At 38.8% G+C, this 24,036-nt stretch overlaps 1 protein-coding gene across 1 annotated transcript; it reads left to right on the top strand.

The window, feature by feature from the left end:
* Window positions 1-11,301: 11,301 nt before the first annotated feature.
* Window positions 11,302-17,647, top strand: rps19 (ribosomal protein S19). Its single transcript, XM_083559014.1, has 6 exons — window positions 11,302-11,435; window positions 12,104-12,180; window positions 13,645-13,745; window positions 16,351-16,534; window positions 16,633-16,687; window positions 17,595-17,647. The coding sequence occupies exons 2-6, from the start codon at window positions 12,104-12,106 to the stop codon at window positions 17,619-17,621; spliced, it is 444 nt and encodes a 147-aa protein (XP_083415140.1). The 5' UTR covers window positions 11,302-11,435; the 3' UTR covers window positions 17,622-17,647.
* Window positions 17,648-24,036: the final 6,389 nt, after the last annotated feature.

The following is a 24,036-nucleotide window of genomic DNA, read 5'->3' as shown; positions in this document are numbered from 1 at the left end:
TGCATACATACATACATATCACATGCTGTAAATATGATACTTCCAAGCTGCCAGTTTTGGGCACCTGAGCAAGCCCTTAACTCACTACTGCTCATTAAGTAAATGAGATCATTAAGAGTCGCTCAGGATAAACACTTCCAACAGGAAGTGGCTATATCTCGCTATCTTTGTCTCTCTATTTTCTCTATCTAATTGTCTCTGTGTCTCTTTTAGTAAATGTCTCTGTCTCACTGTATATGTCTCTCTCTTGCTGTCTCTCTATTTGTTTCTTACTCTTTCTAAAGCTGTGTCTGTGTCTCTTTGGCTTTGTCTTTGTATTTCCTGCTTATTTACATGTCTAACAAAGTTTTGAGTTTTGAAGTAATGACATTAGCGATCTATGATGAAAGACTTCCCTGGTTCGATTCTTACCTCTAGTTTTGTATTGAACATTATAAGAAGTTTTTAAAAACAGAACAATGAAAGATCATTAAAAATGGTTGCTGGGAAATCATGGTATATCAGTGGTGCAGGTGTTGGAGATGTGGTTCTTGTACCTGAGTCACTTCTCATAGACTTTGAGTTACTGAGAGAATGTACAGGAAGGAGAAGTTTTGACCCTCTACCATCATGATCTAAGAGAAAACACCGGTCTCCTAACTATAGAAAAGCCAAGAGTCAAATAAGCAAAGCCTTGTTTGCCTCTCCTGTGTTGGTGTAATGGTCAGTGAAGTGGTCGCTCCTATCTGACTCACCCGGTTTGATTCCTACCCCTTAGCTTTCCTTTATATTGTTTAAAAAGTTTTAAAAAAGAACCAAAAAAGGTCCTAAAAATCAGGTTCTTGCAGGAGATCCTGTGGCTCAATTGGAAGAGCTTTACCTCTGGGTTGAGAGGTTGCCGGTTCAAAACCCGGCCAGGGCTCAAAGTTAAGAGTGTGGAAGGTGTGATGTGGATTTGGAGGGTTTATCCTAAAGCAGGGGGGCAATATCCGGGCATCTGCCCCCCCAGCGTCTGAGAAGCTGAAAGCAGGGGGTTATGAAGCAAAAAAGTATGCACTAAGTTTTGCATATATAGGGAAAAATTCTGCCAAAAACCTATCAGCCTTACTCTTTCTGAGGCTGTGAAGCAGCATCTCTTCACAACCTTTGTTCATAGTCAATCACTCCATTGCTCACCACAAAGCTTACCCAGTGTGGGGACAAGCAAGATTCGAACCAGCAACCTCTGAGGCAAGGCTTTTATCACAAAGCCATCAAGTCCCACAACACACCTTCTTTTTTGGGGGGGTTTATCCTTCGTTTCATGCTTCAAAACAAGAAATTCAGACCCGACAGAAACACAGAAAGCAGGATTCAAACCCTGAACCCCGCCAACAGCGAATTACCAGTCTTAACCCACTGAACCATTAGGAAGGACTGGCTGCGGTGATTGTTTAGAGCACGTCTATCTTTTCTTTTAAACCATCAACACAAGAATATAATGCTAAAGACAGACGTAGGAAGCAAAGCCATATGGTGACTAGCAGGGACAAAGCAGGATTCGAACCCTGATTCAGACCATTAACGAGGCACCAGCATTAACCCACTGAACTATCAGGAAGGACAAGCTGGAAAGCTTGTTTAGAGCAGGTCTAGCTTTCTTTTTGACCCATCAAAACAAGAATATGAAGATGTAGGAATCAGGAATTTAACCTACCTCATGACTAGCAGACAGAAAGCCAGGTTTGGACCCTGACCACCAACATTAGCAAAGTACCAGCCTTAACCCACTAAGCCATTAGAAAAAAACAGGATGGGAAGCTTGATTAGAGCAGGTCTATCTTTCTTTTCAAACCATCAAGACAAGAATTTAATGCTAAATTAAGATGTAGGAAGCGAATACAGATGTAAGTAGCACAAGTTGAACCCACATTGTAACTAGCAGGAAGAAATCAAGATTCGAACCATAATCGCCACCACCAGCGAGATACCAACGTTAACCCATTGAACCATCGGTGAGGACAGGCTAGGAAGCTTGTTTAGAGCAGGTCTATCTTTCTTTTCAACCCATTAAAAACAAAAATACATCGCTAAAGAAAGATGTAGGAAATGAATCCTGATCGTACTGTATATTCAGAGTATACAGTAGGTTTACTAGTTTGCTATCTCAGGTTTTGTGTCTTGTCTTGTCTTGTGTTGTCTTGTGTTTTTTGTCTGCTTTGTTTGCACTAGGTTGCACTCGATGCACTTTATGTAGTTTGTTGTTGTTTAGTGTAGCTCCAGGGTTCCGGAGGAACTTTGTCTCATTTTTACTGTGTATCAGAGGTGGGAAGTAACGGAGTACAAATACTTCGTTACTGTACTTAAGTACATTTTTCTGGTATCAGTACTTTACTCCACTATTTATTTTTTAGACAACTTTTACTTTTACTCATTACATTTTTTTTACAAATATCTGTACTTTTTACTTCTTACATTTTCAAAACCGGCTTGTTACTTTAGTTTTAATCCATTGATTTGTTTTTTCCATTGATCAAATTTTTATTTTTACTGCGCGCTGATTTCAGCCGAACAACTGATTTCCTCTTACTGTGCGTCTTTTTCAATCCGCTGGTGTATCATGTACTGTCTCTCACCACTAGTTTACAAAGCTAAGAATGAGCAGGCAGAAGGCATTAAGAAGTTTGGGGTTAATGTGGATGAGACAGAGGGAGTCAGTGATGTAAACATGACTGAGAACAGACACATTCCTGATCATCATCATCTTTTCTCTGCTTGTGTTCTATATGTGGATCTTCAGCCTGGACACATTCATTAGGTAACAACATTTTTAATTAGTTTTGTATTAATATATATATTTGGCTGTCAAAGTTAAAATTATTTTAAACGGCACTAAACTGTATTAAACCGCCATCAATTCAGCGCGCATTTCTGTTTTTACCATTTTTATAAAAAGAAATATAAATAAATAAATAAATATTTAAAAAAAGGCGAAATTAAAACCTCCAGCAAAACATACACCTATTCACGACGTCCTTTCTTTACTTAGATGTAAAATAAATAAATAAACTCCACCGAAAAATATTTTGAATCAGTAAACTTTTGTTTTATTTCTGCGCCAAGTCTCAAATCAAACACCAAAATCCTCCATGTTTTACACAATTAACCCTCTATGTGGCGTTTTGTGGGTTTTTCCCTCATAATAGCGACACGAACTTAAATAAGTGTCTTTATTGATCGTAGAGATAAAAACAATACATCATTTAAATCTGTAAAATGTCTATGATTACATATATATATATATATATATATATATATATATATATATATATATATATATATATATATATATATATATATATATATATATATATATATATATATATATATAAAAGCTTCTTGACTTGAAGGGGTGCACTTTCTCTGGTATCACCTCATTAACTGTCCGTGTGGAAACATAGCAAAGGCTCTTAATGATGTTCACACATCTCTGCACTGATATAGCCTTTATATTTAATCACTGTACATATGCTTACATATATATATACATTCCGTTGCTGTTCCCTAAACTATGCAATGACAATAAAGTTCAATCAATCAATCAATCAATCAAATCAATCAATCTAACTATCTAACTATCTAGCTAGCTAGCTAGCATTAATATGATGTGAGGAATGAATTTGATGGTTTTAAGGTAGATAGACCTGCTCTAAACAACCTTCCTGGCTTGTCTAACCTGATAGTTCAGTGGGTTAAATCAGATGTCTTGCTTTTGGTAGGGTTTAGGGTTCGAATCCTGCTTTCTGTCTGCCAGTCACGATCAGGATTCACTTCCTACATCTTTCTTTAGCGATATATTTTTGTTATTAATGTGGTTGAAAAGAAAGATGGACCTGCTCTAAATAAGCTTCCTAGCCTGTCCTCACCGATGGTTCAATGGGTTAAGGTTGGTTTCTCGCTGGTGGTGGGAATCATGGTTCGAATCCTGATTTCTTCCTGTTATTTACAATGTGGGTTCAACTTGTGTCACTTACATCTGTATTCGCTTCCCTCATCTTTCTTTACCGTTAAATTCTTGTGTTGATGGTTTGAAAAGAAAGATAGACCTGCTCTAATCAAGCTTGCCATACTGTGTTTTTCTGATGGCTTAGTGGGTTAAGGCTGGTACTTTGCTAATGTTGGTGGTCAGGGTCCAAACCTGGCTTTCTGTCTGCTAGTCATGGAGTAGGTTAAATTCCTGATTCCTACCTCTTAATATTCTTGTTTTTATGGGTTAAAAAGAAAGATAGACCTGCTCTAAACAAGCTTCCCAGCTTGTCCTTCCTGATAGTTCAGTGGGTTAATGCTGGTGCCTTGCTAATGGCGTGAATCAGAGTTCAATTCCTGCTTTGTCCCTGCTAGTCACCATATAGGTTTGCTTCCTATGTCTGTCTTCAGCATTATATTCTAGTGTTGATGGGTTGAAAGAAAAGATAGACCTGCTCTAAACAACCATCACAGCCGGTCCTTCCCAATGGTTCAGTGGGTTAAGACTGGTAATTCGCTGTTGGTGGGGTTCAGGGTTTGAAATCTGCTTTCTGTGTTTTTGTCTTGTCTAAATTTCTTGTTTTGAAGCACGAAACGAAGGATAAACCCCCTAAAAAAAGAAGGTGTGTTGTGGGACTTGATGGCTTTGTGATAAAAGCCTTGCCTCTGAGCTCAGAGATTGCTGGTTCAAGTCTGGCTTGTCCCCACACTGGGTAGCTGTGTGGAAAGTAGTGTCTGGTGATCAATGAGGTAGTTGACTGTAAACAAAGGCTGTAAATACTGGCTGCTTCACAGCTTCAGAAAAATTGAGGGTGATAGGTTTTTGGCATAATTTTTCCCTATATGCAAAACTGTGTCAATACTTTTTTTAACGTTTTTGCTTCATAACCCACTGTTTTCAACTTCTCAGACGCCAGGGGGCAGATGCCCGGATATTGCCCCCCTGTTTCAGGATACACCCTCCGAAACCACATCCAACCTTTGACGCAGCCATTCCTGACACCTTCCTTACTACGGCCACCGGAACCTTCCACACTCTTAACTTTGAGCCCTGGCCGGGGTTTGAACCGGCAACCTCTCAACCCAGAGGTAAAGCTCTTCCAATTGAGACACAGGACTTCCTGCAAGAACCTGATTTTTAGGACCTTTTTTGGTTCTTTTTAAAAACTTTTTAAACAATTTAAAGGAAAGCTAAGGGGTAGGAATCAAACCAGGTGAGTCAGATAGCAGCGACCACTTCACTGACCATTACACCAACAAAGGAGAGGCAAACAAGGCTTTGCTTATTGGACTCTTGGCTTTTCTATAGTTAGGAGACCACTGTTTTCTTTTAGATCATTAAGGTAGAGGGTCAAAACTTCTCCTTCCTGTTCATTCTCTCAGGCACTTGAAGTCTATGAGAAGTGACTCAGGTACAAGAACCACATCTCCAACACCTGCACCACTGATATACCATGATTTTCCAGCAACCATTTTTAATGATCTTTAATTGTTATGTTTTTAAAAACTTCTTATAATGTTTAATACAAAACTAGAGGTAAGAATTGAACCAGGGAAGTCTTTCATCATAGATCGCTAATGTCATTACTTCAAAATTTAAAACATTTGTTAGACATGTAAATAAGCAGGAAAGACAAAGACAAAGAGACACAGACACAGCTTTACAAAGAGTGAGAAACAAATAGAGAGACAGCAAGAAAGAGACATATACAGTGAGACAGAGACATTTACTAAAAGACACACGGAGACAATTAGATAGAGAAAATAGAGAGACAAAGATAGCGAGATATAGCCACTTCCTGTTGGAAGTGTTTATCCTGAGCAACTCTTAATGATCTCATTTACTAAATGAGCAGTAGTGAGTTAAGGGCTTGCTCAGGTGCCCAAAACTGGCAGCTTGGAGGTGTTAAACATGTATCATATTTACAGCATGTGATATGTATGTATGCATATGTACAGTGATTAAATATAAAGGCTATATCAGTGCAGAGATGTGTGGACATCATTTAGAGCCTTTGCTATGTTTCCACACGGACAGTTAATGAGGTGATACCTCATATCATCTAAGGGAGTTTTTCCTTGCCACTGTCGCCACGGCTTGCTCATCAGGGACAAACGCACACCATTCACCTTCACTGTTGTTTTCTGTAAAGCTGCTTTGAGACAATGTCTGTTGTGAAAAGCGCTATACAAATAAACTTGACTTGACTTGACTTGATACCGGAGAAACTGCACCTCTTCAAGTCAAGTCAGGAAGCTTTTTTATATAGAAAATTATAGACATTTTACAGATTTAAATGATGTATTGTTTTTATCTGTACGATCAATAAAGGCACTTATTTAAGTTCGTGTCGCCATTATGAGGGAAAAACCCACAGATGGTTTATTGTGAGAATCATGGCGGATTTTGTGGTTTGATTTGAGATTTAGAAATAAAAAAAAAAGTTTACTGATTAAAAATACTTTTATTTGGAGTTAATTTATTTATTTTATATCTTAGTAAAGAAAGGAAAAAATTTCATGCCGTTTAAAATAATTTAGCCAATATATATATATATATATATATATATATATATATATATATATATATATATATATATATATATATATATATATATATATACAAAACTAATTAAAAATGTTGTTACCTAATGAATGTGTCCAGGCTGAAGATCCACATATAGAACACAAGCAGAGAAAAGATGATGATGATCAGGAATGTGTCTGTTCTCAGTCATGTTTACATCACTGACTCCCTCTGTCTCATCCACATTAACCCTAAACTTCTTACTGCCTTCTGTGGTGAGTGAGAGTCCGTACTTTATACACCAGTGGATTGAACGTGCAATGACAGGAAATCGGTTGTTCGGCTGAAATTGGCACGCAGTGAAAATAAAAAAATAATATTTCACCAAATCAATGGATTAAAACTAAAGTAACGAGTCTGTTTTGAACATGTAAGAAGTAAAAAGTACAGATATTTGTAAGTATTTGTACTTTGTTACTTCCCACCTCTGGTAGCATCACAGATGAATTCAATGCTTAACACAGGCACCCCCAAAGCAGATAGAAATTTATTTAGTTTGAACTCACTCATTATTCAAGTGATCATAAATATTGGAACATATTAGACTGATTGTTTAAACAATTAATAGCTTTGAATGCCTAATTTTGGTTTGAGCCCTGGGTTTCACCTGCTGTTAAAAAGAATAAACCAACATAGACACCAGAGAGCTATCTATAGCAGAATATCAAAACATTCTGAAGGTGAGAAAAGAGGAAAAATCAATCAAACCTATTGCACAAGCACTGGGCATAGCCAATACTGCTATTTTATGTCCTGAAAAAGAAAGAAATCACTGTTGTACTAACAATCAGACAATCAGTGGTGGACAATATCGAAGTAAATGTAATTTGTTACTGTACTTATGTACAGTGGGGAAAATAAGTATTTGAACACCCTGCTATTTTGCAAGTTCTCCCACTTAGAAATCATGGAGGGGTCTGAAATTGTCATCGTAGGTGCATGTGGGAGATTGACAGTCATGTTTAGCTTCTTCCATTTTCTAATGATTGCTCCAACAGTGGACCTTTTTTCACCAAGCTGCTTGTCAATTTCCCCGTAGCCCTTTCCAGCCTTGTGGAGGTGTACAATTTCGTCTCTAGTGTCTTTGAACAGCTCTTTGGTCTTGGCCATGTTAGTAGTTGGATTCTTACTGATTGTATGGTGTGGACAGGTGTTGTTATGCAGCTAACGACCTCAAACAGGTGCATCTAATTTAGGATAATAAATGTAGTGGAGGTGGACATTTTAAAGGCAGACTAACAGGTCTTTGAGGGTCAGAATTCTAGCTGATAGACAGGTGTTCAAATACTTATTTGCAGCTGTATCATACAAATAAATAGTTTAAAAATCATATATTGTGATTTCTGGATTTTTTTTTTTTTTTAGATTATGTCTCTCACAGTGGACATGCACCTACGATGACAATTTTAGACCCCTCCATGATTTCTCCAAGTGGGAGAACTTGCAAAATAGCAGGGTGTTCAAATACTTATTTTTCTTTTTTGCGTATCTGTACGTTACTCAATGATTTCCGTATGGGGAGACTTTTACTATAACTTCACTACATTTTAGAGTCAAGTATTTTACTTTTTACTAAACTACATTTCATGAAACCAGCCGTTCCTTTTTATTTGAGTGGATAAAAATTGTTCAAGGACGCAGCAAGTCACCAATCAGGGTTGAGCTCGTGCTCTGTTTTATACTTGCTTTTGTTTGTTTTTTATCTTTTTTTTAACTGCTCATTTTCACGGTTGCATTATTATATCATGTCACGGTCAATGAAGCTGGTCAGGACTCAGAGTGTGCACCCACCACCCGGAGAAGTTCCCTCAATCATACACTCAGAAAGGAGAGGCGGGAGTTGGATGACGTCACGTCAGTGAGGAGCGCTGAACCCAAATTATAATTATGGATGACAAAAAAGGTCTAAACCCTCAGGAGCCCAATTAAAAAAAAAAAAGAAAGAAGTATGGGGGAAATGTGCAAAAGATAAATGTGTGTGTGCAGCTCTATCACTCATCTCGTTATGAGGATAGTATAAACTAATGAATTTAATGAAAACGGTTAATAACTGTATATCATTTAGGCTATGCTGTGCTGCCTGCTATGCTTTTGTGCATAGAACAACAATATTTATTTTAGCTGCATAACATTAGAATTTATAGTATGTACTTTATCATAGTGCGAGTAGCAACAAAGCAATTACAAGCTTAATAGTCTAATTGGATTGTAGTTAAACTGGCACTTTTTGATTTAGTTAGACATACTTTTATAAGATGTTGTATATAGATGTTGTATGTATCTTACCACTACAATTAGCAAAGGAGTTGTATGGTTCTTGGTTCTGAGAATTTGATAAATTGTGAAAAATTACTTGTGAATTTCATTGTGCAATCAATGAATTTAGGGTGATATTTATATATGAAAGCAAACTCTCATAAATGATATCTCTCTATTAACTCTCAATAAACTGCTCTGAGAATATGTCTTGGGCAGGCAGAGGGACCAAGCTGGGATGGATGTGCTGCAAGAAATGAGAGCAGCCGGTAGATACCGGTAGAAGCGTGGAGATGTTTAAGAGAGATGGCAGTGGAGTTTTTTTAACAAGATTGTTCAACAAGATTTTGGAAGGTGAGAGGATGCCTGAGGAATGGTGAAGGAGTGTGCTGGTACCGATCTTTAAACATAAAGGAGATGTGCAGACCTGCAGTAACTACAGGGGAATAAAGTGGATCAGTCACACCATTAAGTTATGAGAAAGAGTAGTGAAAGCCAGGCTGAGAGAAGAGGTGACCATCTGTGAGCAACAGTATGGTTTCATGCCGAGGAAGAGCACCACAGATGCCTTATTTGCTTTGAGAATGTTGATGGAGAAGTAAAGAGAAGGTCAGAAGGAGTTGCATTGTGTATTTGTGGATTTAGAGAAAGCGTACGACAGGGTGCTGAGAGAGGAGTTGTGGTATTGTATGAGGAAGTCAGGTGTGTCAGAGAAGTATGTGAGAGTGGTGCAGGACATGTATGAGGACAGTGTGACAGCAGTGAAGTGTGCAGTAGGAACGACAGACTGGTTCAAGGTGGAGGTTGGACTGCATCAAGGTTCGGCTCTGAACCCTTTCCTGTTTGCAGTGGTGATGGACAGGTTGAAGGACGAGGTCAGACAGGAGTCTCCGTTGACTATGATGTTTGCGGATGATATTGTGATTTGTGGTGAGAGTAGGGAGCAGGTTAAGAAGAGCCTGGAGAGGTAGGGGTATGCGCTGGAAAAAAGGGGAATGAAAGTCAGAAGAAGTAAGACAGAGTACATGTGTGTGAATGAGAGGAAGGGCAGTGGAGTGGACATGCAGGTAGTTGGGTTGAAAAAGGCAGATGTAGAGGACTTGGGGATATGGAGACAGATGATCCAATGAACCACCATTACCAGTTGGTTAGCTCAAAAGCAAGCAGAACATTTTGAGAGGAATAAATGATGAAAGAAACTCCTGACTCTAACTTGTCACAACACCCGTGGCCTTATTTTATTTTTTTGTTAAAGGTTTTAGGCTAATGATAAATTGAATAGATAACAATCAGTGTCTGATTCAGTAATATCATTCTATTAATAGATTGGTATGCTAAGAGTAACATTAGAGTCTTTTCACATAAACTGAGTTGAATAAGCATGAGTCTATAATTAGGAATTATATTAGGACATTATAGCCATAGTAAATTATAGTTCTTGGATACATTTTTTTAAGGTAAATTACATATTTGAAGTTAAATACCTTTGCACTTCTAATCAAGAGAAAGTTTAAAGGGGGCACTGTTACTGGAGTAATATTTTACCCACTGTATCTCTACTTTTACTCAAATACATGCTTTGTGTACCTCGTTCACCACTGCAGACAATTAACAGTTCGACTATGGAAAAAAATAATCCTTGATCGATCGATCGATCTATCGATCTATCTATCTATCTATCTATCTATCTATCTATCTATCTATCTATCTATCTATCTATCTATCTATCTATCTATCTATCTATCCATCCATCCATCCATCCATCCATCCATCCATCCTACACTGGACGCATTTCTCTGTAAATTGGTGACAATATGTTTCTTTGGACCTGAAAATTCTTCTTGTTGCTACCATCATGAGTAAATGTACAGTAAAGATTAGTAATTCAATTCCTGAAGCACACATGCAAGTCAAAGTCATGACACTACCACCACCATGTTCCACAGATGAGCTGGTATGTTTTGGATCATGAGCAAATCCTTTCTTTCTTCACACGTAATTGGTAAACTACTTTATCATGCAGCAAAACAATGACCCAAAACACAAATAGAAAAAAAAATCAACTTTATCAGAAGGGAACGTGGAAGGAGCTGCGTTTCACCTACATAAAGGAGTAGTTGTACACTTGTACGTTTCATTAGGTGGAGATAACAGTCCACTTTTGCAGGTTTTTTTTAGTTTATTTAAAGTTTTTTATATATACGTATATACTCATGAATGATTTTTGTTTTATAGTTATTAGTTTTCAATTATATCATTGTTCCCTGGGTTTAAAAAAAATGGGTGGTAACTTGTCATGGTATGCCTGTCATGTAAACAATACATTTCAGCAATAAAAAGCTTATAAATAAATGGACAAAATATCGTATGAAGTAAAAAAAAAAAACGTAATAACTGAGTAGTGGGTAATAATTGGGTCCTGGGTGCAAAATCGCAAACACCCTTTGAATCATTGAACGCCGCCTTCTTACTTGCGCAGATGTGCACAAATTTGCGAGCCTGCGCGCATTCTGTGCTCATAATCTCGCGATAACGTACGTGATCTGCCCCTGTTAACAGCAATGGGAAACCCCGTCGTTTCCTCTTCCTTTTGCTGTCCGCAAGCGAGGTAAAACACTGTGCGCTTCTCTCCGTGATTAAAATGTCTAATTCAAGCATATTGTGTGCTAGAAATAAGCACAAAAACATATTTCAGTGTAATATCATTTGTAACAACTCGCCGAATGAGGGTTTACGATATAGAGTCTACGTTTTGAAATAATATAATAAACGCGTGCTTGAGTTCAATGGCTGCGCCCGTGCGTTAGCATTTAGCATTAGGGCCTAGCTGAGCTGTGAATGAAAAAAAACGAGTACGGGATTTGTCAGAAATGTCTTTTATAATTCACGTCTTTATTCGCAATTTATGAACACTTTTGTGTTTTTTGTATCATTTGAAAGATTATTAATACTGTTTGGTCGCTTCATTGCTGTTTCTAGCATTCCCATGTGAGGTGAGCGGTTGCGCGTGCTAAACTAGCTAGCAGAGCAGCGTGAAGTGGCGAGGCCCCAAATATAATGTATTAACCGCAACTACTTTATTTATTCGTTTTTAGTTGTCTTTTTAAACCTAAACTGTGAAGTGAATGTGTAAGTTATTGTATCCGGCTGTTTAATTTCCCCAGGGTTGGAGGTTGACTGTTAAGATGCCAGCTAGCCGTTTTGAATTGGATTGACCCGCTTTACATTTATTTACTCATCTTTTTACATCACTCGTTCTTTTCTTTTCCTCTTCAGATGCCAGGCGGTGGTGTAACAGTAAAAGACGTCAACCAGCAGGAGTTTGTCCGGGCGCTGGCTGCCTTCCTGAAGAAGTAAGTCCTAAAATCCTGCCCCACAACCATCAGCATCTGATGATCTGTGGTTTTGCTGTACAGTATATGGAGAAGGGATCTGGTCTGGATCAAGGGGATCTATACAGATCCTGTCTGAATATAATCCTCCTTTCTGATTAATTTGAGAAGGATGGATTTATCAGGCAGGCATCCTTTTAGTTTATATTCATCTAAGTGTGGAACACTTGCACCCGGACAAGTGAGTTTTGAGTGTGTTGTGGTGTTTGGATATGTGTTTAAAAAGTAAAGCTGCGTGCACACTAGAATTGTTGCTCTGTTGAATCGGATTCAGTGTCTATACGGTGGGTATCGAAAACCCAAGCTCATGCCCTGCACCCTAAATGATTTAATGGTTTGCTGTGTTTATTGACTACGTATATCTCCTAATGGTGCAAGAGCTATAAATACTATAAAAAATATAAAATAAACAATAAAATGTACTAAAACAAATTAAAATACAGTATTTTGTAGAAAGATTATAGAAATTAGTTTTTTTCTCGACTCCGCATAAATCTCACTTTGAGGACAGGTTTGTTCGTATCCGCAAATGTTCATATAGTGTGTTGTCCGGTTGAATGATGTGTCTGAAATTCTGCCCGCTAAGTCTTGTGACACCAGCTAATTATTTCTTGTTTTTCAAAATGACCAATTTTTAATGAGTCACTTGATCAGGTGGACGTCTTTTTAATGGGTTTGAAAGCACGCACTGAAATAATACGACACTTGCATTCGGACAGCAATAAAATCACACCTCAGGACCGGTGTGTTTCTAACAGCTTGGCTTTTTTTTTTTCCCCCAGGAACTCTGCATCCTCAGCTGTTTAATTGACTCGGTGATGTTGATTGTGTCAGAGAAAGTTATGCTTTGTATTTTTCTGTAGCTGCAATTATGCCTGCTTCATTTAAATCATTATTTGACACATGGTTTCCTCAGTTTTAATGATAAAGAATATAGCTTATTTTATTTTGTGACTTGTTAAAAGTTCTTAAATTCACTGATGGCTGTATTGAGACTAAATGCATCGAGTAGCAGCAGAGGAGGATTGAGAGAAACACCAATATGGCCAATCTATCTTAAAAATAATAATAAAGGATGAATTGTAAGTTACTCACACCCAGACTTAATGCAATACCAGACCACCCTGTATACTGTTACCTACTATGAAAATTGGCAGTGTATATTCTGTAAAGAAAAATTATCGCTCTTTAAACGTGTTTTTTTGCAACTAATTTTAACATGCAGAAAAAGTTCTTATTGCACTTGGTTATTGAAGATTTGTAGCTATTGATGTGCAGGTATTACTCCTGGATTATTTTTTGGTAGGACAAATGTACATGTATGTTGAGCAAGCTGGGCTTATTATAAAAAAAACACAAAAAAATCAGTTTCCAAAAACAAATTGAGGTTTGTGTACTATAGTAAGTGTTCGTTGTGCGTTGCAGGTCAGGAAAGCTGAAGGTGCCAGATTGGGTGGACATTGTTAAGCTGGCTAAGCACAAGGAGCTGGCACCCTGCGATGACAACTGGTTCTACATCCGTGCTGGTGAGTCCTCATTCACCTTCTTTGAAGTGCAAGATTTTGCAGTCACCCGAGTTGTTAAAACAGCTGCAGACTGTTGGAGAAGACTAAATTGAGCCACCTGAAGTGTTCAATTCTGATAATTGCTTTTTGTGGACATGCAGCACAGCTTGATGAGTCAAACTATTTTGTTTGCCTATGTAATTAAAATTCACCATCTCTTGCTTTTGTTTTATGAATATTTATTGGCTTGTTATTCTTGCTTGTTGGTGTTTCACGTTTCAACAACATAATTTTTGCACCAGATTTGCTTCCTATGATTACATGAGTTCTGTGACTCCATCTTTAACTCCTTGTTACTCAGATTAATGGATTTTTACATCACTCTGTATTAGCAAGCTCTAACAAAGGCACAGTGCACAAGTCTTCATATGATTACATTTGGGAATATGTTGACTGTGGTGTCAGTTTGAAAGTAATAGAAGAAAGAAGCATGTTTGTGGTAAGCGGATTTGGACATGATACCATTCAGCTTGAATAAAAATGTAATTTGGGCAGTTAGGATTGACATTTAGCCGTTTTTATTTATTTAAAAAGTGTGTGTATGTATATATATATATATATATATATATATATATATATGTATATATATATGTATATATATATAATGTATATGTATATATAAAATAAATAAAAATAACACACTCTCACTCACTCTTCACTGGACATTCCAACAAACCCAGATCGGTAAGAGCTCTGTTGACCCCAGGCCTACATCAGTACCTGACATTAACACATTTTTGGCTGACTGTGTATAAATTAAGACAAGTACAATCATATCTAGTGGAACTTATTTTATTTCATTTTTTAGTGTAGGTTATTAATATGGAAGTGAATGTTCAGTAAGCACATATAAATCTTGCGATGTGGTGTCCACAATAATTGACTATAGTTTAGATGAAATGCTACCAGGCATCCAATTTAAACTGAAATGTATTGACTGGTTTAAATATATACTCTAAATATTTATAAATAGGGAATATGCTATAAAAATGAAACTTGGATATATTACAGTAGCTAATGTGCAGCTTGTAGAGCAGGCTGTCCTCTGTTTACTGTCCTCTGAAAATAACTCAACAGCCATTGTCAAAATAGCTGGCAATAAGTGAGCACATCGTAAGTGAACATGTCAACTGTCCAAATTTTGTGTGAGCATAATTTTGCGCTGCCTTAATCCTCCTGGGTATTGACTTTACCAGAGCTGCACAGGTTGTTGCTGGGATCCTTTTTGTGACATCACGTAGCTGCTGGATGTTAGACACATGGTGCTTCTCCACTTTCTGATTGAGGGTGCACCACGGGCACTCAATAAGGTTCAGATATGAGGAAATACGTTATTGTGTTGGAAAACTGCTGTTCAGCCCAGTTTCTGAAGGGAGGGCATCATGTTCTGCTTCAGTATGTCACAGTACATGTTATAATTCATATGTTCCTCAATGAACTGCAGCTCCCCAGTACCAGCAGCACTCATGCAGCCCCAGACCATGATGCTACCACCATGATTGACTGTTGGCAAGACACAATTTTCTTGGTGCTTCTGTACCTGATGCGCAGCACAAGGAATCAACCATGATTCGCTGAACCGTTGTGAGGCCTGTTCAGAGTTTATCCAGTATTGCAAAGCCTCTGTATGACCCTGACCGCTGTACTGTAACTCAGTTTCAGGGTGTTACCGATCTTATAGCTTCAGCCATCTTGTGGAGATCAACGATTCTAATACTCAAATCCTCAGTGTCTTTGCGCCATGTTGAATATCTAGTGCTCTGTATGAGAGAATTGTACTCGAAGCACCAAGTATAACCAAATTCTATATTTTAAAATACACAAATTATTAGTTGCGGTGTACTCACTTTTGTTGCCAGTTATTTAGGCAATAATGGCTGTATGTTGAGTTATTTTTTTTGGAGGACAGTAAATCTGTACTGCTCTACAAGCTGCACATTTACTACTCTAAAATATACCCAAGTTTCAGTTCTATAGTATTGTCCTTTAAGATCTAAAAAAAAAAAAATGGTTGCTGAAATGTGAGGGATGTACTCACTTTTGAGATTGTGATCTTGTGTAATTGCTTCATCGCTCCAAATGGAAGTTTGAAAGATGCTCTTGTACACTATGATGTAACTAACGTAAGGGAATCTACATACCTAAATGGGTCATGCTGTTTATTTCTGAGATTTATATAAAGTGTTGTATTAAAAGCCATTTGCAGGCTGGTGCGGCGTTTGCGATCATCCCCCAGGATAGGATTTAGACTGTATTAAATGCAGAATTGCCTGTCTGAAGATAATAGTAAAGGATATTATTCCAATTTCACTAGTAAATGTATTTTTCTACTTGAGACCCATTTTATGTTGTATAGTATTACACGTGCAGATATTACTTGGGGAAACATCTTTTGAGACAAATGTAAGTGTTCTAAGCTCCGTGTACTATTCAACGTTAGCTTTGATGTTACTTGTTGGATTATTTTATTTTTAGTTGCTTGTAGCTATAAAGGGTCTTTGTAAAGGTTGTTGCCCCTGGTTGTTGTGTCTAATGTAATTAAGTGTGCTATCCTTTTTCTTCTTAGCTTCTACTGCACGTCACCTTTACCTGCGTGGCGGTGTCGGCGTAGGTTCCATGATCAAGATCTACGGAGGCCGTAAGAGGAACGGCGTTTGCCCCTCTCACTTCAGCGTGGGCTCCAAGAACGTTGCTCGCAAAGTGCTCCAGTCTCTGGAGGCTCTTAAGATGGTGGAGAAGGACCCCAACGGGTGATTTTTATTTATTTAATTTTATTGTGCGTTTTTGCATTTTAGTAATTTGATTCTTGTTTTAGTTTGTCTAACTCTGTGTACGCTTCTCCTTACAGAGGCCGCAGACTGACCCCACAGGGCACCAGGGACTTGGACAGAATCGCCGGCCAGGTGACAATTACTATTTTAGTTAGCGTGATTAGGTTTTAAACAATTATTACAGTCTTATGGACCATAACCAGAGGGTCAGAACCCCATGGGGCGTTAAACCAAGTAATGAGAAACTCTGCAGGTTTCTTCAGGCTGCAAAAATCCAATTGGCACATCAGTATTCATCTCAGAGAAGTCGGTCCAGATGCACATTAGGACTGATAACCTGAATCCTGCAGTCATCCATCACTTTAAAAACCTTAAGCAGTGTGTGCTAGGGCATTGCTGAAAGTTGCAGCAGACAACAGGAGTGCTGTGGTAATAACTGTCAAGCGGTGAGACTTTAAAGAAACATCAGGAGCAGCCTCCAAAACCCCACCCTGAAGCTCAGGCTGATGTTTGGCCCATCTCTGGCTGTCACTATTCCACGACAGTCCGGGGCTGCAGGAAGTAAACAAGTCAATTGAATTTCATGCTGGCTGAGCAGCCGTATGGCAGCATTTTGTTCCGCCTGATCTCCATAATGAGCTGAATTCAGATAAGCTAACCTGATTTCTGGGGCACTTCGCATACCGCTGCGCTCTAAGCTTTAGAACCGTGCGCACTCTGATCTCCAGGATGAGGAGAGAATTCGGTTCTATAGATATGTGCATCTGATCAATCCCCCGACTAACAATGAGGTGACCGTTGACTGGCTCGGTATGTCGCTGTTGGTCAGCCCTTTCTTAAATACATTTTGTTGAGTGATTTGAGTGAAAAATGCCCACTCCATGTTTCCCTGAGAGTGGCGACTAACAGGGCACAGAAGCCGCTTGTTAACGGTGCCCCAGCAGCCATCGCTTGTTGCTGTCTGTTTTTTACTCCTGTCTGTCTTGTGTTTTATGACGCACACTCACTTGAATGTCTTCTCTCTTTCTCTCTCTTCCAGGTTTCAGCTGCAATCAAGAAGTCTTGAAATGTAAAATAAACTTTGAGAACTAATTTACAGTCTTGTGTGATCTGTGGTTAGGATTCTTTCAAAGCATTCTCGTAGGGTTGACTGTGCAAGGACTTCAACCTTTAAACAAGGAATTTGACCTTTTTTTTTTTCAATTGGTTAAATAAAAAGTCTTGACTTTAAAATTTCATATGAATTTCTTTAACCTCCTTTAAAACTGTCGCTCTTGACATCCTTAAAGCTGCTTTTATCTGTTATGAATGATTGAGGCAGGCAGTTAAAAGTTGACATTGATCAGGAGGGAAAAAGGTTACATCAGTCACGTCCTGTGTCTTCGTCCCCCGAGTATTGAATTAGACTGACCGGCATTTTCTCTATAATCGTGTCCATTTCAAATTTTTCATTTTTCCTGGCCGGCTCATTTTCTTTATTGAATGGTATTTAGAAGAGCGCACTTTAAGGTCAGTGCTGTGGTTTCGGTGAGCTTGATTTCTAAGAACAGTTAGGGGAACAGTGCCCTCTAATGGACTGAGCACCATAGGGGTGGAAAAGGGTTTATGGAGCAAGTTTAGGAGCAAGTCTTACTGTCAGCATAAGCTCATTCCACCAGGAGTTAATTATAAAGCTCAACATCTGATGTAAGTGTTAAAAAAAAAAAAAAAAACCCTACCTTTTTGCTTATTGTTCAAGTTTTTATTTTACCGGGGCAGCACACTATAGAGCAGCTGTGTGCAGACCCCTGTATCTATAGTGCTTTTTATTCTGTTTGGCAAGGTATTAGGTAGATTTACATAATCAAATTATGTGCTAAAACCAGGGCAGTAAAGGACCAATTAACCCTGACTGCAGTGTATGTGGTGTAAAAGGGAGTGAGAATATTAACTCAAATGTAATGTCTACATGGACAAAAAGTGCTTTTTTTCCCCCCAAACTGTTAAAGTAGTTGGAGGTGCACAAAATGTCTTGCTTTATGCTTCTGTGCACAAAGCCAGCTTCATGACGATGTGCTTTACATGGTTTAAGAGGAAGATTTCCTGTTCAAGAGCTCTGAACTCAAACCTATTGAACACCTTTAGGATTAGTTAGAACACTGACTGCACACCCAGGCCTCCCTTTAACCTACATCAGTACTGGACTTTACTAATGCCTTTGTGTCTCATCTGCACTCATCTAGTGTAACATCATCCCAGAAGAGTGGAGGTTATTCTAACAAAATTAGAACTAAATGTGGAACAAGATGTTCAGAAAGCACATCAATCTTAAGTGTCTGCAAAGTTTGAGGTAATCAAAACAGTCACACCCCCTGACTGGTGAACTGCAGTATGATGCACACAATCCTAGTCCTGTCGTACAATAAAAAAAAAAAAATGATGATTTACGTTCTTGATGTATATCAAATGACAGCTTGTACAGCAGTACATATTTACTATCCCCTTTAAAAAACAAGTGTGTACACCCTAAAGTGAACGTCAAGTTTTAGTATTTTGTGTGAGCACCACTGTTATGTAACACTGCCTTAATCCTGGGTGTGAAATTCACCAGAGCTGCACAGGTTGTTGCTGGGATCCTCTTCCATTCCTCCATAATGACATCACGGAGCTGCTGGATGTTAAACTTTTTCCACTTGAGGATCCCCACAGGTGCTCAATGAACCGCAGCTCCCCAGTACCAGCAGCATTTATGCAGCCCCAGACCATGATGCTTGTAAGACCAGCTTCAGAAGAGGCTTCCTTCTGGGACGACGGCCTTCAAACCGACATGTTGCAGTGTGCAGCGTATGGTCTGAGCACTAAGTGGACCTTCCTCAACCTCTAAAGCAATGCTGCAGCACTCGAGTCTGTTTCTCGGAGCAGCTTCTGTACCTGACGCACAGCATGAGGACTCAACTTCTTTGATGGACCCTTGTGAAGGCTATTCTCAGTAAAACCCATCTTGGAAACCTCTGACCACTGTACTGTAACTCCATCTTATAGCCTCTGCATCTTTGTGGAGAGCAAGAATTCTAATTCTTAAAGCCTCAGAGTCTTTGCCATGATGAATATACAGTGGTCGCTATACTGCTTTAACTGCTCTAATACAAGATGCACAAGTTTGTATGGTCGTGTCAAGCAGACAAAAATCATGAACATGATGAATAGGACTTTTCACAGTTAAGCGACATACAGCTGTTATTAGGGTGTACCCACTTTTGTTGGCAGTTATTTAGACAATAATAGCTGTATGTTGATTTATTTTTATGCACATTGATGACTATAGAAATGAAACAGTATTTTACAGTTTTGTCCCCTGAGATGTACTGAAATGTGAGGCCTGCACTCACTTTTGTGAGGTTATATATGTATAGGGTGTTAGTAAAGTCAGGTACTGATGTAGGTGAAGTGAGAAGGCCTAGGGTGCAGTTAGCGTTCCAATACATCTCAAAGATGTTTAAGTTTAGAGCTCTATAGCAGATCTTCCACTCCAACCCATGTAAAGCATATCTTCAAGGAGCTGGAACAGGTTTGGGTCTCCTAGTTCAAATGAAGTTTAATGCTACCGTATCCAAAGACATCCTATACAATTGTGTGCCTCCAACCTTTAAATTATTTGGGGGAGAACCACATATTGGGTGGAAAAGTCTGCTTTTCCGAAACATTTGACTACATAAAGTATGTTTTTATATGATATGTATCATTACTTACGTTTCATTGCTGCTAAATCGAATCCAGGTGCATTAATGCATTTGCTGAACACCAGGGGGAGACAACGCATCATGTAGCCATAAGCATACACAGAAACCAGAGTATAGAACTTCAATATACAAAAATCTCGAGATTTTAAATTCTTCACCAGATGCAGGCTGCTTGTAAGAAAATAGTATTTTTTTTGCAGTAAATACACACTATATGAAGATTGCTAAACAAATGAGATTTTCTTCTCTCTCTCCCTTGATTGTACAGGTAGCTACATTCCTCCCCACAGCAATGTTACATTAACCAGTAACTCAGAAAACAGAACTGCAGTTATCATTAATTTGATCCTTTAACCTCTTTTAGCTCAGTGCCGATCGACAAGCCACCAACCCCCTCAAGGTTTACCGAAAGTCATGACTAAATTAACACCAGGTCGATACGAGATTCTAGATTTCGCTGCATACCTCTTGGGTCTCGGAGGCGTCTCCAGGGTTAAAGTTTAGCTTTCGGTTTGAACAAGGAAGAACACTTTGAAAACCTTTGACTGCAAGACATTTTTGAAGAACGGAGGAGTTTATTTATTATATTTAATACACAGTATAATAAAGTGAAAACTTTGTCGTATTCAACAGTGTTTTAAAAGGAAAGCTTCTGGATTGCAGTGACTGATGCACTGGTGTGTTGGTCTAGCTGTGTTTGCTACAGTGGGACACTTTATTCTGCTGTTTGTGTGGAAGATAACACTGCTGTTTGGATATACCCGACAGTGTGTATTCAGATGATGTGTAAACACGTCTCTGTGTGTGTGTTTGTGTCCGTTTTCATGTCACGGCTCTCATTTAAATCACACAGAGAGGCCTTTTATCGCATGACTTGGATGTCTTCTGGAATATGAATCAGAATACATGTTTTTTTGTTCTTTTTCTCTCTACCAGCTGTTCTGAACACCTGAACTCCTCCTACCGCCACTAGCCCCCCTCTCTTCTTTTCTCTCTGTAATTTGGCAGCAAGAGAGACAGATAAACACGTCCTTGAGGCGTATGGAAGAATGGGAGGAATGCTCCTCTTAGAGGTGTTGTGGGTTTTATTTTTGTTTTTTTGCGGGACTTTTATTGCTAATGGGTGGGGAAGCCACAGAATTTTCACTTTGCATTCATGAAACCAAGAGATAACTTCACAACCCCCAGGTGCCATGATTATGTAGACGTTATTGGATAGAATTACGGCATGTAGCCGCGCCCCCTTGGCAGGTTCAAGAGTATTGGAGGTTGATAGAGGATGCTTTGTAAGTTTTTTTTTTTTTCCTTACACTCCTGCAAGCGTTTTCAGGGGTACCACTTCTACGGCAGATTTGCGACAGACATTGTTTCAATTATTATTATTTTTATACATCTACAAGGTGGTATCAAAAAGTTTCGAGACTAGTTTCGTGACTCTCCAACAGATGGCAGCAATGATGCCCACACAGTCACAGAGAGTACCGATCTTCATAATGCAGTGTGCCAAAAGACATCATCATATGTACATCGGGAGCCATGCAACTGGTGCTATTCAGACCATTTTATCCTGAACAGCAAGTTAAAACGTGAAGTTTTGCGTTTGCGACATTTAAGCGTATGCGTACAGTTCTTAGACGAAGCAACAGTCTTCACAGTCAAAGAACCCATCATCTCCACGACTGAAAAAAGCGAGGCATGTCTGCAACTTGACCAAGGGCTTAGTTTTTTTTCTTGAGAATTCGTCCCCAGCGCTCAGACTATCAATAGTGAGTTCTCCTGGGAGGGTGGACATTCAGTGAAAGCGACCGGATCTGTTGTCTGCTAGTCTTGAAACCTTTGATACCACCTTGTGTAAAAACACCAAATCCAAAAAGTGCTTATACACTTAGGACCTCTAATAATGTACTTCATTACATAGCATGCTTTTAACAGGCTTCTGTCACTTTAGCCACCATGAACACCACCCCAAGCTGTCCTTTTCTTGATGCAGAACATATTCACAAGCTACTGTACATGTCAAATCTTGTCACAGTTTCAATTAGTTCTTGAAAACAGTAACCTGAGTCTATGGAGGCAAATGTTTTCTACTGGAGGGTAGAAAACGTTGGCAATTTTTTATTTATTTATTATTATTATTATTATTATTTTTTTTTATAAAAGAACGACCCAATGACTGGAAAACCATTTCTTCCATACACAACGAATGCGTCGCTGTCCTGTATCCTAGGAGACGGTCCAAATTTTATGCGTACTAATGGGAAAAAGGTCACGCCCTTAATGACTAGTGCTTTTGAGGAAAAGCGACACCAGTAATTATGTGACAGTTGGCTAATCGAGTCGAAGTAACTGGGCTTTAAGCTTTTTCAATGCAAAATACGCTGAATCATAGCAGCAGGGTTTTATGTAATAATGTGCCATCATGCTTTACAGATGGACTTGAATCAAAATAAAATACACCGTAATCCACATGCAGGGAATTTCTAAATGATTTGGACCTCTATAGTTCAAAGGAAAGTCTTAAATATGTGTAAATATTGAATGTTTGTCCGGATCTTAGTAAAGGATGATGCTTAGACTCGGTCTTCAGCAACTGAAATTCTTTACTTGGTCTTTGAGGTCCAAGTCAGAGAATTTATCCTTGTTGATTTCCATTACTTTCATTATTTATTCTTGTTACAAGCCAAATTACTGAGAGCAAATTGATACACTCACCTCCCACTTCAACAGGAATGCTTGTACGCCTGCTTATTTATGCAGCAATTCAATCATGTGGTTGTGTGTCAAGAGCATCAGAATGGAATAAAAAGTATGAGCTCTGTGACTTATTCACAGCATGGTTGTTGGGTGCCAGATTGGGCTGGTTTAAGTGTTTTAGAAACTGTTGATCTCATGCACCACTGTCTTTTAACAAGAACAAAAAAAAACACCTTGCTGAAGTCACACTGGTTTGAGCAGATCGAAAGTCTAAAGTAAGTTAAATAATCACTCATTACAAGCGTGGTGAGCGGAAAAGCATTCGGAAACACACGCCAAATGTTTGACGTGAATGAGTTGCCAGGCAATCCAAGAACAGGAATCTGAGGCTATCATGGGTCCGGACTCACCCAAGCTGGATAACTAGATAGATTGGTTGAACCCATGGTGGCTTTAGATTTATGTTTTCACTTGACAGGAGTGGAACCTGATGGGCTTTTCTGCTGACCATGGATAAAAAAAGGGTGATTATTTGAATTACTATCTTTCCTGGCAGCTCGAACCAATCTGGCCAATTTCCTTTTTATCATGTCTTATCAAGACATTTCCACGTACAGAACGACCACTCACCCGGTGTTTTTTGTTTTTCCACACCATTTTGTGCTATCTCCAGAGATTAATGTATGGTTGAGGTCGCACAATACCCCCCCCCCCCCCACATCTCCCCCAGGAAACTTCTATCTTATAGCAATAGCATGTTGCTGCTTAGTATGTTCGTAAAAAAAATATAAAAAGGACCAAAAACGCACCTACCCATTTCTGTAGATTGTCCCGGAGATGTTTCAAGGACTTGAGTAAGCTTGACATGGTAATTTCCGTTCATTTGAGTTTGGAAATACACACTACAGGCTACAAAGTCTTATAGCTAACGGAGAATGTCGGTGCAAACCAACAAGCCATGAACGAGTGAGAAGCTTTTCGGAGATCTTACAGTTTGTAAAGGCTCTAGTTCAGAATAAGTGTGGAGAAATGTCTTCCAAGATTTAACCACTCTAAGCAAAATGGCTT

This window comes from Silurus aristotelis (genome assembly GCF_946808225.1).
Source record: "Silurus aristotelis genome assembly, chromosome: 1".
NCBI classification, from domain to species: Eukaryota; Metazoa; Chordata; class Actinopteri; order Siluriformes; family Siluridae; genus Silurus; species Silurus aristotelis.
This window is presented reverse-complemented; position numbering and strand designations above follow the sequence as displayed.

Bases quoted from the DNA above. Each gene is read 5' to 3' on its own strand.
- rps19 (XM_083559014.1), top strand. From the start codon at position 12,104: ATGCCAGGCGGTGGTGTAACAGTAAAAGACGTCAACCAGCAGGAGTTT. The intron at 12,181-13,644 runs GTAAGTCCTAAA...TGTGCGTTGCAG, and splicing joins CTGGCTGCCTTCCTGAAGAA to GTCAGGAAAGCTGAAGGTGC. The intron at 16,688-17,594 runs GTGACAATTACT...TCTCTCTTCCAG, and splicing joins TGGACAGAATCGCCGGCCAG to GTTTCAGCTGCAATCAAGAA.